Source organism: Mustela putorius, unplaced genomic scaffold (assembly GCF_011764305.1).
Source record: "Mustela putorius furo isolate JIRA1106 unplaced genomic scaffold, ASM1176430v1.1 tig00000281_pilon_pilon_pilon, whole genome shotgun sequence".
Taxonomy (NCBI): domain Eukaryota; kingdom Metazoa; phylum Chordata; class Mammalia; order Carnivora; family Mustelidae; genus Mustela; species Mustela putorius.
This window is the reverse complement of record NW_025421343.1, coordinates 28,771,936-28,787,997: the sequence shown is the minus strand read 5'-3', so window position 1 is coordinate 28,787,997 and position 16,062 is coordinate 28,771,936. Positions and strand designations below refer to the sequence as shown.

The window sequence follows — 16,062 nt, the reverse complement described above, 5'->3', positions numbered from 1 at the left end:
TCCAGACACATTCTGGAAGAACCCGCAGTTTCTGCTGTCCATCTGGAGCCCGCAGGAGGACAGGAGATTCCTGATGCCCTGCAGCGTGCTGGTGTCCCTGCTCCAGAAGCCAAGGCACCGGCACCGGAACCGGAAGCCTCACCTCGCCATCGGCTTCTACCTCTTTAGGGTGAGTGGGTCTCCCGGGCATGCAGCCTCACGGGGCATCTCCCACCGCTGGGCATCCTTCCTCCTTGTTTCCTGTCCTCTTCACTATCTGTATGTCTACACACAGACCTGGGTGCTGACCTTGACTCTGTCCTTTGGGAATATGTGATCTAGAACCCATCACCTGCGGGCCCTTGAGCACCCACTTCTTCATCTGTAGAGTGGGGATGCTGATATTTATGCAAAGAGTAGACCAGAGGGACATCGTGCACCAGGGCGCCTCGTGGTGCCCGGCACACAGTCCATAAAATCAATACCGCTGTTCTTTTACTCTCCCCAAAAGTCAAGGTTGCCTTCCCTCACCCTTTCCCAGAATTCCTGATGATGGATTAAAATGTCACTGACGAGAACAGCAAGTCTTATGGGAGAGACGGGGGGCCCTTGGGGGAGCCTTCTTACATAGTTAGTTTGTTAGTTTGTTCTTGTGGAGGAGCTGCTTTCCCTGCCTAATAAGGCCTCTCTTTTCTCTGTTTTTCAGTTGAGCAAGGTGAGTGCCACCCTTGACCAGCCGGCCCCGGTTTGGAGTGATGTCACGTGACAGGTTCAGCCTGACTGTAGGAACCTCACGGCACGTGCTGTGAGGACGTCCGGCAACAGTGCCGAAGGGACGAGCACTTGACATTCTTTCCACCCAGGGACCGTGAGAAATCCTTCTGCCTCTATAGGGCTGTCTCTGAGCCTGGTGCAGAACTGATATATTTTAGAATTTATTAAATGTAAGGTTAAATGAACTGACATGTGTTTCCTCAGCCCCACAAAGGAGCAATGGTGCCCATTCCTGACACATTGTGGTTTTTCCTTTTCTCTCCTCACCCCCTTATCTCTCCACTGGAGCAGGTTGGGTTTGGCTAATCAGAGACCATCTGCATCCTGTCTCCTGGCCAAGGGCCCCAGGGCCGGCCACAAGCCCTGAGTATCATCTTAACTGGGACTCTTCCATCCTCTACCACAGTACTATGGTGACCCAAGGAAACTTCCTCCTGAGTTCTTCTGGGAAAATGGCCCCCTCAGCTGGCCCGAAGCATTTCTCACAGAGAGAGAAGTGAGTCAGGAACTACAGCTGGTGTCAGGGACGTATGTTATTGTGCCCTGCACGTCTGAGGCCGGCCAGGAGTCGGAGTTTCTCCTGAGAGTCTTCTCCAGGAAGCACATCTTTCAGTAAGGACCCAGGACTCCCCTGGCGGTTGGGGCCCCCTCTGGACAGGGGGGTATGGAGGAGGAGGAGGCAGACATGGCAGAGGATGGGGTCTGTGTGACCAACACAGGAGAGGGTAGGGAGAGCAGAGAGCTCCCTGTATGAAGAGCTCCCTTCTCTTCTTCCTCCCCGCTCTCCTAAGAAATGAACAATCTGCTAGACATGCGAGAGAAAAAGCTAGAACACGCCTGGACCTTGCCCTCCAGAAGCTCAAGGCCTGGAAAGAACAGGGATGTACGAGCAGTGGTTTATGCTACACTGTGTCCCATACAAGTGTTTATCTACACAGGGTGTTAGCAGAACATCAAGGAGGGGGATCTGAGGCAATCTCCCATGGTCCTGGGGGCAGCGGGGGTAGCATCAGGGAGGTGTTAATTTCTAGGAGATGCATGGGGGTTGTGCACACGAGGGGATGCTGTCATCAATGAATCGGCTTGGATCCGTAAGTGTGTGCGAGTGAGTCAGTAGACACACTTTCCAGCCCAACATCTTCTGCTCATGATTGTTTTGACATGACAGCCCGTCAGGGCTTAGAATCCAGTTCTCTTTCTTTTTATTTCATGGTTTGGCCCTATGTAGTCTGATTTGACCTTGAGCCTCACTGCCTAGCAGTGCCGAGTTGTATATATGAGTAGGAGTCACTTGGTGCGGGTGGGGACAGCGGAAGGCGTGCCAGGCGCGGAGATGAGCAGCAGCCCCGGGCACATGGAGAGGGACTAGCAGTGTGTGGGGCCACGTGGCTACACTGTTGACTCTAAGGAGAAGTAGGGGGAGAGGTGTGAGAGCAAGGTGAGCCCACATTGGCAGATCAGCTAACAGACTTGGAGGAGGTGTTCCCTGGGGAGGGAGAATATTGGCCGAAAGGCTCCCAAGATGCCCGCCAAGGATTAATTCTGCCCTTTGTTTTCCCTCAGTGAAATTGGCTGCGACGCCAGTGCTGTTTTCTCTAAGGTATGTAGGCAGGTGAGATTCCCCATGCTGGGACCGTTTCCAAAGAATGGTGGGCTTCTCCCCTCACGTTCATGTGTCTGGGGAAGAAGTCTGCAGATCCTAAGGTCCCTACTCTATGGCACTCGTACTGTGTTACTTACTGTGCCCTAAGGGTCCCAAGGTTGTGCTATTTTTTGCACCAGGAGAACTGTCCTTCTGGTCAGGTCCTTGTCATGGAGGGCCCAGAGCTGCAGGTACACGAGTTATACATTGACTTGCTTCTGCTTCTTTCTACCTCGTATTTCTTTTATCCATTTCACTGTTTGCTACTTCCCCAAAGGCAGCGAGAATTGGAAAACCAAAGGAGGTATAAATGCTATAGTAGGAAACGTAAGACGATGCTCAAGGTCCTACTTGGGGGAGGGGGGTCATGAGACATGAGTGTATGCATCAGTGTCCATTCATCCAGATGAATGACGAGGTCTTTCCATGTGTCTGTTCCTCTAGGAAATAGTGGACCAAAATGAAGGGCAGGATGCATTCTTCACTAAACTCTTTGAGAAGGTAAGTTGGCCAGAGGTGGTGGCGAGCCGAGGGCAAACCAGGGGACAGAGTGGAGCCTAGAATTCCATGGAGGGTGTGTTTGCAGCCACCTGACCTTGGGTACGAAGTGTGATGTAAGGCTACTCTTTCCCAAACTGCCACTTTCTATTCAAGTCCTCACGTTTTTAGACAAGTAAGCAGAAGAGGATTGTCTCCAGAAGACTCCTGTAAAATACGAAATCTGTTCTTGAAAGCGACATTGATTTGTTAGTTGTAGGAGAAATAGCTTTAATCTTTAATTCCTAAGAAAATGGAATTGAGAGTTAAGAATCATTGTTGGCAGTGGTGTAGAGTGTGATGACCAACTCTAGGGGCCTGGCGGGGAGGGCAGCCCAAGGAGGAAGACCCTTTTGTGGGTCACCTAGAGAAGTGATAGGGCTGGGAAGAGGGCATTAGGGAAGAGGAGGGCCTGGGGCTGCATACCTGGTCCCCTTGGGGCCTTTCCTTGCCCTGACCCAGATCACAAGGCCAGCGGTGTGAGGTAGGGCTCCGGAGGCCACTCTGTCCCTAACCTGCAGGACACTAGATCCACTGAGGAACAAGATACGAAGTGCACTAGAAATCTGGCGTCGGACTGTGTAGTGGTGTCATTAAAACTAGAAAAGCATGAGCTCCTTGTGTTACTCTAGATTTAATTCACAACATGCCTGCCCCTCATCTTTTCTCATATTCTCCTCTGGGATTTTTGCCTAATGTAGCCAGAGAGGATAGACAGAATCTTACATGTGTTGTTCATAAATGTTTTCCTCTCTACCAGGGATTTCCAAACATTTTCTGTTGCAGTCCTTTTAATTTTTTTTTAAGAATTTATTTCTGTTGCAGTCCTTTTATCAAATGGAATCTCATTGAGAACCTATATATATATATATATATATATATATATATATATAAAACAGATAAAAATAAATTATGAATGTGTATCTATTTTATAAGTCACATTGAAGATATATTTCATATGTATATTTTAAAGTTAAATTTTTTTTAATGTATATTTTAAGTTAAATTTTATTTATTTATTTGCGAGTGAAAGAGAATGCAAGAGAGCACAAGCAGGGGGAGCAGCTGAGGGGGAGAAGCAGGCTCCCTGCTGAGCAGGGAGCCCGATGCGGGGCTCAATCCCAGGACTCTAGATCATGACCTAAGCAGAAGGCAGATCCTTAATTGACTGAGCCACTCAGGAACCCTTTTTAAAGTTACATGTCGGTATAAAAGTTGCTTCTGATGAACTTCAGAACTTGGAGCCTTGGCTGAAGATATCTTATTAAGAATAAAATTCAGGGACGCCTGGGTGGCTCAGTGGGTTAAAGCCTCTGCCTTCGTCTCAGGTCATGATCCCAGGGTCCTGGGATCGAGTCCCGCATCGGGCTCTCTGCTCGGCGGGGAGCCTGCTTCCTCCTCTCTCTCTGACTGCCTCTCTGCCTCCCTGTGATTTCTGTCTGTCAAATAAATAAATAAATCTTTAAAAAAAAAAAAGAATAAAATTCAAACCAAATTGTTTGCTGAACTCCTGAAGCATCTTGATAAAACCCAGTTGGAAAAACACCATTATTGCAATGCTTCCTACAAGTCCTGTCCTGCTGGGGTTTCCTGGACTTGACTCCCCGGGCTTACTTACTCTGCCCTGAAGGGACATATATACCGTGCTGAGCAGGTGCCGTAGTGACTTCCCAGCCCCCTTCTCCCGCAGCCCCTCTGCATCTAATGAGCCTTCGGTAATGATAATTTTCTCCTGCCATTCTGCTCCCACTTCAGTATCCAGAAATAAATGCAGTGCAGCTGCAGAAGATCCTGAACCACATGACCTGGCCAAGTGAGTATTTCAGAGTCATCCTGTAGGACTCAGGGGGCATGGCTGTTCTGAACTCAGGGTCTGCTCTCTTTCCCCTGTGGGACATGTGAGTTGCTGCACGACGGTCCCCTAGGCAGCTGTGTCTTACATCAGAGTGGGTCATGTAGTGGTAGAGAAATTTATACAGCTTGGAAAATAGTTATTTCCTTTCTTGTTTGGGGGGTTTTGTTTAGTTTTTGCTTGCTGAGTTTGAGTGTGTAGAGATGTATGGCTGTGAAAATAAAGATTTCTGATATTTTGCTAGTTTGAGAATATCTGAGTACTTCTTTCTTGGCATATAGATTCCATGTGGAAGGACTGTATCCAGCCTGACCTATAAATATTGTATTTATATACAATATAAGTACTGACTACCCCCCCCCGGGAGCCTTCTAATAAACTCATATTTAAGTTGCGCAACCTACTAAAATTTGAAGGAGGGGAGCGCATCCCCTCAGAGGGCTGCAAATGGCCAGTGTGGATGCCTTCATATGAAACCTGAGGTAAATTATTAAGAAAGCTTAAAGCCCGTGGAAAATTTTTTATATGTATATTTCAAGTGGGAAGCACATGATTTCTCCAGAGAGGAGAATGAAGTTCAAAATGAAAAAAGTAAACCAAACAATTGAAGAATATTTGCCACCTAACATATGTGATCACTTCTCCTTTATATGAAGCCAAGACTTCAGACCCAAACAAATTATAGTCCAGGGTGTTGTATAACTCAGAGCTTGAAATAATTTCCAGATGGTTCCTCATTGCCAAATTCAGGTATCATAAAAGAGCCAGAAGGAGAGATTCTAGAAATTATATAAGAATCCCCACCACCACCACACACACACACCCCAGAAAGTGAATTCTAGGGAAATTATCTAGAAGAGATGGCTTGAACACATTTATAATTTTTTAAATGTTTTGAACACAAGTATGCAAAATGGTTTCCCAAAGAATGTGTGGACGGATCACTTTCATTTAGTCCTATGAGAGAATTTTTGGATTGACAGCTCAGAGAACTACTGCGGTTTTGGGTGAAATCCTTGGTAAAGTACCTGATGGAGAATGATGACGTGTGGGTTGGAAAGTAGCAATAGAGATGTAGTCACATGTCAGATAACCATTCCCAAGAGTTACATAAATACAAAAGCAGAGGGGGTAATTCTGTGTCATAGATGAGAGTCGGCAAGTATAGATGAGAGTCCCAGGTTTCTACCCTTGGTCCCTTTCACTTCCTCAGCTTTTATCCATGACTCAGAAGAGGATGCAGGAGGTGGGCTTATCAGATTTGCAGATGGCACAAAGCTGGAAGGAATTCTGCTATAATAGATAGCAGAATTGAAATTCAGAATGCTCTTAGCAAGCTGTGCCCAAGCCCAAAAGATGAAACAGAGTCAGGATGATAATTAAAAACTGACATTTCATTATTTTTTTATAAAAATTGATCGCATGAGTTCCTGGCAGACGAGATCTCATTTTCATGGCAGCTTATGTGAAAGATATCTGGTTAATTTAGTTGACCTGGAACTTAACACGAGCTCACAGTTTCAAGTTGCTGCTAAGTAAGCTAATCTAAATTCAGGCTATATTTAATGGAAACCTTTAGATTTGTATTTCTGAAATTGCGTTCCAAGGAGTATTAGACACTATGAAGTTTTAGGAAGTGTTCCATGAAACAGAAGGGGTTAGACTCTGTGGTCAATTGTGCTCGGGAAATTCTGCATTAAACAAAAACAAAATTTTAATGTTGGCTTCTCAGTACCTATTATAGGCTACGATGCACGGTGAATGGAGAAAAGCGTCCATAAGTGCAAAATATTTCAAATACAGTTGAACTCAAGACCCTTTCTCTGCAGAACATCATCATTGGAATATAATTTGGGGAATACAGCTTGAAGATTTGGGAAGTCATAGCCCCGCTGTACTCTGTCTGCTTCATTAAACCACAACTGAAGGAGTGCATTCTGATCTTGGTACCGCATGTAGAGAGAAGATGGCAAAGCATAGGGTCTGAAGGAAGGCTAAGAGAGCTTAGAAGCCACGTTTAGAGTAGAGGGGAGATGTTGAAGAGACATAAGCCTGTTTATGCCTTTCTGGAGGCAGAACTTGGACTAGGGACTAATTTTGGAGGAGGTTCCTTTGGAAGTAACCTAAATTCCTCCTCACCGGAGCTCTCCATCTGTATGAAAAAGTGAACACCCATGCCTGAAAGACCGTCCACCAAACATCTGGAGAAAGGATCCCCCAGTTTAGGGGGGCTTGAACAAATTGATCTCTCAGCTCTCTTGCAGATTTGGGGATCCGTGACTCTGTGAGGTACCTAAGTCCTAGGTACCTGGGGCCACGGTCACCAGCCTACATGGAGGCAAAACTGTGCTGTGATCGGGTAGTCTCTGCGAGGGTTTATAGTGCTCCTTGGGTGAACCATAGCTGAGCCCTTTCTCTCTGCTGCCCTCTTGTTCTTACTCCCTGCTACCCCCCATAAATGACAGTCATTAGAACCTACAGGTGGCCTAGATAGCTCGGCCTCTTCCTGTTCAGAAAAGGGCTGTGCCATCCTAGGGCCACCTCCATGCACACTCTTTCTGTCCCTCTGCAGGTCTGGGGAGCGCCCGGCCTCTCTTCAGCCTGGACGCCTGCCAGGGGATCCTGGCCCTGCTGGACGTATCTTTTCAGGTTTGGGGCAGGAGGCCCGCCGCTGCTGTTGGAGAATTTTGCACTGGGCCAAGCTGCCTGGGTTTGAATCCCAACCTAAGCACTTTCTAGCCGTGTGATCTCCGACAAGTCACGCAGCCTCGTTGTGGGTTCAGGTCCTCGAGTGCAGCAAGGATGCTATTAAAAGCTGCTCTGTAGAATCAGTGGGAGAATGTGGGGTAACCCAGGCCTGGTGCTTGGTGCTGTCATCCAAGGAGTCCTGAGTATTACCTGTGAATAACAAGAATCTTTCTTGCCGATAGTGGGGATGAGGCAGCCGCAGGTGCTGGTTAGGAGCAATCCTCTGGGTAACAAAGAAGCTGCCACAGGAGCCTCAGGCTCCTGAGTTTTCCGGCTTGTGACCAGGCCATGGCTGCTCCTCTTTGCAGAGCAGGAAAGCAGAGTAAGCCCCATGGCACACCACCGACTCTGTTTTCCTGGCTCTCAGCCCTGTGACCTTTCTAGCAAACCCTCTGTTTTCTAAGTGGACAATTGAATGGCAGTTTCATTATCCATGGTACAGAGAGGCACGTGGAATGGATAGTATGTGTCGGGGGTGGGAGGAAGTGAGTTACAAGCAACAAAGGGGGTCTTTGCGGGAATGTTGCAGAGGATGGTGTGTGGCCGCAGGCAGGTGTGCTAGGCGTCGGGGGAGGGCGCAGCCTTATCACCGGCTGCAGGAACCTCAACAGGATCGTACTCTCGGAGCCCCCATTTTATCATCCATCTGGGGGGTAGTGAATATCTACCTCACCTGGGTGGTGAGAATGAAGTAACGTAGGTCAAGCCTGTAACTCGGGCTCCAAGAAGACTTGCGTGTGGCGGTATTTGACCCGGTCTCTCTGATGCAGAGCTATGTGGACATGATCTACAAGGCCCCATCATTAAGTTGTTAACGTTTTATAAAATGACTAAATGTAAGAGCTGCCCTATGATGGACTCCCTCCAGAAGCTGGTTTTAACAATAATGGGGAAAAAAAGTGACCTTTTTTTTTTTTTTAATTTAAATCCCATCAAATAGTCTGTGTCGGAATATCCTGTCTCCCTAAGTGCTAGCAGTGGTCATCACCATCATGCCCCCTGTCCTCAAACTTCTTCCTGTGCGGCTGTGTTTCTGGCTCCTTCTGTCCCTTCCTAGCAAGGGCGGGGGCGCTCTGGGCTGGACGGACTAGCCAGCAGAAGCCAGGCAGGGCTATGAGACAAGGAGCAGGGCTGTCCACCAATGACACCCTGTTGTGCGGAGGGCCCGCTGCTGCTCCCAGAGGTGTGACAGCAACTCCCCAGGCGGCTTTGACCTTAACGCTCTATCAGCTTAATGCTTCCGGCACTGTGAGCATCCAGGAGTTCAGACACCTGTGGAAGCAGCTGATGCTCTATCAGGTAAGAATGAGTCTTCCCTAGACCTCCTTGCAGGGGCGGGGGTGCGGGCAGAGACGGCAGTTCTGCGAAGCCGTGTAAGCACCACTCCCTTTCAGCACCATGTACCCCAGTGGTCACCCCGCAGCTCTCCCCTCCCTTCGGTGCGCCCGCCTTCCCTCTCTCCTAAACTCAGCCTGTTGCAAGAGTCTCCTGGATTTCTAAAGGGCACGTCTGATCATGTTGCTTCCTTGATGAAAGCTTTTTGAAGAGCCCCTGTGGTCTTTGGATAAGGTCTGAGCTCCTTAGCAGGAAAATTAAAGTCCTGCATCAGCTGGCTTCTTCCTCCTTGCCCAGTTCTTACTGACCACCATCTCTCTTCTCTCCTGGGTCCAAAAGTCAGCAGACCTTCAAGGTTTGGAGAATGCACCTAAGTCAAGCACATTTAGCTACGCTCAGATTGTCTATCTGCGTGACAAAAAAAACCCCACTCCTTTTCTCAGAAGCCCAGACCCTCTACCTACTCCTGTCCTGGCAGCAGGCCATGCTGGCGGGGTCCCACGATGGCCGCTGCGGCGTGGATGCTGGGACACGGCGGGGCGGGGGTGGGGGGTGGTTGGCTCACAGGTGATGCTTGCGAACACCTGATTCCCAAGCCTTTGGTTTGGGTTCTACGCAGGAGGTTTTCCACAAGCACGACAGCCACCGGTTGGGATACCTGAACAGGACTCAGCTGCGGGCGGCCATGAGGGACGCAGGTAAGCCCAGGCCGAGCAGGTCCTGAGGGACGCACCTGCTCTGGGCTGGGAGGGGTGGGGTGGGGCAGCACTTCTCAAGTAATCCCAAGGCACAGAGTTGCTCCCCAGGTCCAGAGGCCTGAGGCTGTGGATCTGCAAATCACAGAAACGTGTGTTATCACTGGTCACAGCTGACAGTACTGAAGTGCTGAAGGTTCGGTCATCCACACTCTGGTTTAATCACCCACGCCGAGGGCTAATCCCCACTCAACAAAGAAGCAGTTACCAGTCAGAAAAGTTCGTAAATTTGTCTGGAGCTTGAATCCAGGACTAGCAGGCCCCAAAAGGGATGTTTTGGACCACTCTTGGACAGACTGCCTCCTGCCTTGAAGGCCAGCATCCCACTCTATAAAAAGATCCTCGTGCTGATGGCCTAAGGGGGTGGAAATGGGGAGTCGAGATGGAGATAACGTTAAGGGACTAACTAACTGAGCAGTCCATACTGAACCTCATGAAAGAAGACCCCCATGTTATCAGGATTCGGGTCCTAGAAGGGGAGGGACAGCTGCAGGGGCTTCAGGTGGAGGGGCGGGGGCACGAGGTCCCCAGCACCAGGCGGGAATCTGTGTCTGATGCAGGGATCGTGCTCAGTGACGACATCTGCCAGCTGATGCTTGTCCGCTACGGCGGCCCCCGCCTCCAGATGGACTTCGTCAGCTTCGTCCACCTGATGCTGCGTGCGGAGAGCATGGAGGGTGAGCTGGTGGGAAGGAGGCAGGGTGGGAGCCTCCCCTGCACTCCTTGTGGATTTCCCCCTGTCGCCAGTTCAAGCAGGAGAGAGGACAGATGCCGGGGCAGAAACAACAGGCCAGGAGCTATAGGGACACGCTGGCTCCGTGCCTGAGAACCCCGCCTGCATGGCCCCAGAATCATGTACACCCCACCTGTCCCTGGGCCAAAGGTCTGAGGAAGCTCACTTGCCGTTGTAAAGTGTGGCCACATAGGGCTAAAACCAGGTTCCCGGCAGAGGGGACGGGTAGGAGGAGCCAGTAGCTAATGTTTCCATCACACGTTAGCTGTGTTCCTTGCTGCTGCATTTTCACAGGTGCCTTCCAGAACTTAACCCAAGATGGCAAAGGGATATACCTCCAGAAGCCAGAGGTAAGCCTTTGTCCCTGGGGCGGTCGCACACCATCTTAGGCAGAGGGGGCCACAGCGGGTCCAGGCTCTCATGAAGGAGTGGGGTTCTGGGGCCTTCATTCTGCTGAGCTGGGGAGGTAGCCCCTCACTCACGGTACTTCTCCATTCATTGGTCCACTCTTTACTGAGCACTCAGTCTGTGCTGGGTGCATAGGCAGGGACCTACACTCTGGCTCAGTGGACCCAATGACTGTGACCGCAGTAATGCCATGGGGCAAATCCACCCAACTTCAGCTGTGACAGCAACACTCACTGAGTTCCCCAGTTACACATCTGGGAGTCAGTGGGTCTCGGTTGGCTGGCTTATGATGGGTGGGTGAACTGGGGACTTTGCCAGTACCTTCATTGAGGAAGCTCTGGCCGGGCTGGTCTCATTGTCTCCAGACAATAGCAGAAGTACAGAGGAGCGAGCTTACACATGCAAGGTCTCCAAGGTCAGGCACATGGTGTTGTGCAATTCCTTCTGTTGTCCAAAGCAAGTCATGTGGCCAAGTCCACTTCCAACACATGGGGAATAGCCTTCTCTGTCATGAGAGGCACCACAGAGCCTCTTGTAGAGGGCATGGACACAGAGTGGGCAAGGACCCAGGCCAGCAATGAACTCCAGCACGAACAAAAATAAGGCAGCTGGTCTGAATAGGGCATTTCACAGAGGCCTTTCTGGAGGAGGTAACATCAAAGTTGAAACCTTGAAGATCAGAAGGAGCCAGGGAGGCTGAGTGGAAACTAGGAAAGGCTCAGGCTAGAGGGAACAGTGTGTGTGGTCCTGGCGGGAGTAGAGAGAATGACAAAACTGGATCAAGATGAATCTGAAAAGATCAAGGTCAGATCTTTCTCAAGAGCTGGCCTAGCCTTCCCCCTAGGGGCAGGGATTCTGATCTTGTCTGGGTAGCCTCTTCTCAAACGTCATACAGCGGTTTGCGTGTAATAGGAGGCTTGACAAATGTTCGTTGAGTGAATGAGATGATATGGCAACAAGACAAATGTGTGCCTGACACCGACGGTCTTCCCTGATGAATCAAACCGCACGGATTTACTGAGCACCTACTCTATGTCCGACGTGGGTCCAGGTAGTGTTTCCTGCAAAGACATTGGAATCTGGAATTAAATTATGTTTTTCCTTTGTAAAAACACATCCTCCATTTAGTCTGCTTTAAAAGAGTCTAGTAAAAGCAGAGGTTTCTTCCTTGACCTCAAATGTCCATTCTACATAGTATCTTTCCAAGATATCGGGATACTCAGCATGTGGCATGTGTCTTGCCTCAGTCACAGTCCTATCTGAATGTGAAGCTAGGAGTCAGCTGGAGGGGCAGTGGTTAGAATTTTCTGAGCCCATCTCCATCTCAAATCCCCAAGCTCATGTCCTGATCCCAGGCAGTAACTCCATAGCACAGGCTGAGAGTTGGGAGAGCAGGAAAACATGAATGTGCCATTGAAATGGGCAGCCCACAGCCCTAGCTGGATCCAGCAGAGCAATGTGCCATCATGGGAAGAGAACTGGACAGAGACCCGAGGTGAGCCCACAGCACTGCTTGTAACTAGCTGTGGGATCCTCGTTGAATCAACTTCAGTATGCCTGGGCCTCAGTTTCCCCACATGTGAAATGAGTGACCTGGGTTAGGTTGTCTCTAAGATCCTCTTCAGCTCTGAGCATCTCTGGCTGCACGAGAAGGAGATCCTCAGGGCCATCCAAGAACGTCTACAGGGAGTGGCAGCTAACTGGTTTGAATTTCACACTGGTTTTCTCTGATGCCATGGGTAACTCCAACCTTGTCATCTTCCTCACCAACATCATTAGCAGTATCGTTCTGATGTAAATGACCTGGGAAGTGGTTTCTCCAGAGGTCCTCTGTATGTGAGACAGAGGGACTGTGTATCACACCCACATAAAGCTGTCAGACAAATGGGCCCATAAATGGAAACATGTAGACTAGCTGTAATGGATTTCTGCTACCCAGTTGGTCCACACACCTGCACACTGCTGTCCCGAGCACGCCAAATTGAATTCATGGCAGAAAATTGCATTGAGAATTGAATACAGAATCAGCCTGCATCTTAGGTATCATCATTCACTCACACCCTGAGAAGTCAAGGTTGATTATATTTCAGGTTGATTTATACTTACTACCAGATGGTGTGGTCCCTCTGGCTAAACCATCCATTACTGTCCTGTCTCCATGGCTTCTCAGGAACAAGAGGGGAGGAGGTCCCAGTCCTGTGTCAGGCTCCAGGGTCTGGTGACCGAAAAATGAAGCACCCTTAGCTGAATGTCAGGGATCTGCCTGAACTGACCATAATTTGCTTCCCCATTATGTCCAGTGGCTGATGATGACTCTGTACTCCTGAGAAGGCTGGGGCCCTGTCTGTCTTCGCTGAGGACTTTGCATACAGCTCAGAGGTGGCTTTTGGCGGACACCAGTCCACATGCAACCCAGTTACAGTTCTTCAGGACCACGTCTCCAGTCATCATCTTCTCAGAGGGGAAGATTTCTTTTCTGCAGACCTCTCTTTTGGATAGGCAGTGTGCAAAAAGGGAAAGGGAGATTGCCTTGGACTTGTAAAGACCAATGGCCATTCTCAGGCCACAACCTTTTCACAAGGAGAGATGTTACCTGATGTGACCTAAGCAAACTGATTCCAGGGTTGGTGTCTCAACCTTTAACAATCCTGCCTTCATGACCGTCCAGCTTCAGTGACCTCAGCCGAATGTTACCCCATTTGGGGCAGTAGTCTAGGTTTCAAGACCTGAGGAGAGACTAATATGCCCTTAAAAAACTGCGCCAGCTTCTAGAAATCGATAGAGGCCTAGGTAGATTTCAACCGTGTGGAGGTGGGGTGAGGCTCTAGTGAGCTTTCGAGAACATGGAAAATGAGAGGATTGGCGGGGTCCAGGTGGGTTGGGCCAGCTCTGACATTTGAGGGCACTGGACGGTCTTCTGCTCCAGGATCTCCAGGTGGTTGAAATTGGGGCGGGAACCATTGGATTTGAAACACCTGAGTTCTCCAAGGGCTTCCTGCATATAATAGATGTCAGTCTGTTTACTTGACCTCTGGACTATCAGATCCATTTCAGATCAGTCCCCAAAGCCTCCGTGTGCCTACTTTATAGAAGAGCAACCTGTCCGTGCTGTAGTATAAAGCTGAGCAGTGGATGGTTGGTGTCTCTGATTTTTTGAACTACCATGCTGCCGCATCTTCACAGCATCCCTCCCAGCCCCAGAGCCTGGAGGAAAACCAGAATAAAGTCCATCTTCCAAAGTCTATATATTTTACTCACAGTTTAGCGACTCAGAGCCATTTGTTAAAATTCTATTTACTCTTGATTTCCAAACTGTTCTAATAGACATGACTGTCTGGTTTCCAAGCCCATAAAAGACTCAGGGAGAAAGCTGAATGATGGGATAAAAGGGTGTCTGTTGGCAGAACAAAAGGAAGCTTGACAGTCCGATAAGTGGGCACTGAAGAAGGAGCAAACACTTTCTAAGCGTGGCTTCGGAAGTCAAAAAGTATTTCACTTAGAGAAAACTTTGTTGATTCCAAATGATGAAATGTAAAATGGTTTCCCATGAAGTTCCAGGTACATGAGATATTCCTGATTGTATAAATGATGATCATGTATCATAGCCAGGATTTTTATGTTTATTTATTTGTCAGTATCTCTGTCCTTAGATTCTGTCATTGTAAAGATTTGTTTTAATTAAATAGCTCTTGCTTTGGTTCCACGAAGGCAGTGTGGGAGGTTTTTGGAGCAAGGAAGATGATACCTTGATCCCATTCACGACCCGTGGGTTACAGTGTAGTAGTTTTGCTTAGCGCCGAAGGTGTTTATAACGAAGTTAATTACGTCTGACAGAACCTCCCTTTTAGCTTCTCAATGGTCTGAACTGCCTTCCTACGTCACTCATATGTTCCCCTCGCTCGCCTGGGCCTATCACTGTGGTAAGTCAGATGCCCCGTGCCATGCTGACCTCCTCCCCCATTCCTTCCAGTGCCCCCCAAAGCTGAGGGCCAGAGACCAGGGGCAGAGCCCCTTTCCCACCCAAATATCCCTTCCCCATCCTCTGTCACTCTGGGGCATGTGAGGCATCCTGGGACAGGATGGGCCTCACAAGCGTCAATGAGGTCAGGCCGAAGGTCTGAGAGGCGGGCAGCTGCATTTCCCAGGAGTCAGAAGCCAGAAGTTTGATCCTGACTGAGACAAGCAGGAAGTGTGCAAACCCAGCGAAGGATTAGCAAGAAATCGGTCCTCGGGTGCCAAGACAGGTGAGGTCAGGGAGTCTAGAAAGTTGGGGTGTCCACCCGTCCACTATAAGCAGGCAGAGCATACCAGGCTGAGCACTGGTGCAAGCTTTTAAAATCTCAGGAAAAGAAAAGGAAAAAAGACCCGAACTGCTGAAAAAAAAAATGACAGTTCCAAGACCAGGACTAAAATACCTGCCCTTTCTTTACCCCTGTTTTTTCTCGCTTCCTTCTCTCATGTTTTGTACAAAAACTCAGCCACCACAGAGAACCTTCTAGATTCCAGTTGGAGCCTGGGGCAAGGCAGTCAGCAGCTGACTGTAAATAGCACTGTTTCCCTGCCACTGTCATGCTGGGTTAGAGAAATGGTTTTAGCCTCTGGGATTCTCAATCTGATGTTTCCCCAGTGAAATATCTGCATTTATATTTATAATGGGGAAAAAGGAGGAAATGAGTTTCATGGGTCATGGGTAGGTCAAAGTGGGCCAGCTGTGCCGGGCTGAGTTTTGGAGCAAGCTGTGCGTCCAGCAGTCCGGGAGCTTTGGAAAGATGGCCATCTGGAGTCACTGGCCCCAAGTCCTGAGTACCAGCTCTTTTCCAGTGCCCTTTTTTTGTACCTAGGTATACAAAATCCAACAGCAATGAAAGTGAGGAGACGTTAGGAAGGAACATTCTAGCTGGATGACGTTGGGCCTCAGTTTACTCATTTGTGAAATGGACCCCCAGATGTCTATCTCACCGGGTCATTATGTGATAACTAATGCCAGCATACTGGGGGCACTCAATAAATAAAGTGTCTCTTTTTTTTTCCTGAAGGAGTACAAGTATTTTTTTTACAACTATTATAATTTATTTTTATTTTTGTGTCTAAGAACATGGTTTCTCCTACCGACGGCTCTTCATAAACACCCAGCATTTCATTGTCTCATTTCCACTTTCCTCTTCTTCCTCCACATTGCCTCTCTGAACACTTCACCCCATGTCTTTGAAGTGCAGCCTCGGGAGGACTGCCCTGGTCACCGGTGTCAGGGACTCAGCTCCGGGAACCTCTGAGAAAGTGGCCGTCTGGTTATGAATAC

The 16,062-nt window shown here is 48.9% G+C and overlaps 1 protein-coding gene across 2 annotated transcripts in view; it reads left to right on the top strand.

The window, feature by feature from the left end:
• CAPN14 (calpain 14) overlaps positions 1 to 15,792 on the top strand; it is a 36,016-nt gene extending 20,224 nt beyond the window's left edge. For both annotated transcript variants that reach the window (XM_045079273.1, XM_045079272.1), the window contains exons 11-22: positions 6 to 169; positions 686 to 694; positions 1,160 to 1,365; positions 2,317 to 2,353; positions 2,840 to 2,896; positions 4,688 to 4,745; positions 7,357 to 7,421; positions 8,763 to 8,831; positions 9,487 to 9,565; positions 10,183 to 10,299; positions 10,650 to 10,705; positions 13,064 to 15,792. In XM_045079273.1, the coding sequence (XP_044935208.1) occupies positions 6 to 169; positions 686 to 694; positions 1,160 to 1,365; positions 2,317 to 2,353; positions 2,840 to 2,896; positions 4,688 to 4,745; positions 7,357 to 7,421; positions 8,763 to 8,831; positions 9,487 to 9,565; positions 10,183 to 10,299; positions 10,650 to 10,705; positions 13,064 to 13,090 (944 nt within the window). In that variant the 3' untranslated portion in view covers positions 13,091 to 15,792. The remainder of the gene's footprint in view (positions 1 to 5; positions 170 to 685; positions 695 to 1,159; positions 1,366 to 2,316; positions 2,354 to 2,839; positions 2,897 to 4,687; positions 4,746 to 7,356; positions 7,422 to 8,762; positions 8,832 to 9,486; positions 9,566 to 10,182; positions 10,300 to 10,649; positions 10,706 to 13,063) is intronic.
• Positions 15,793 to 16,062: the final 270 nt, after the last annotated feature.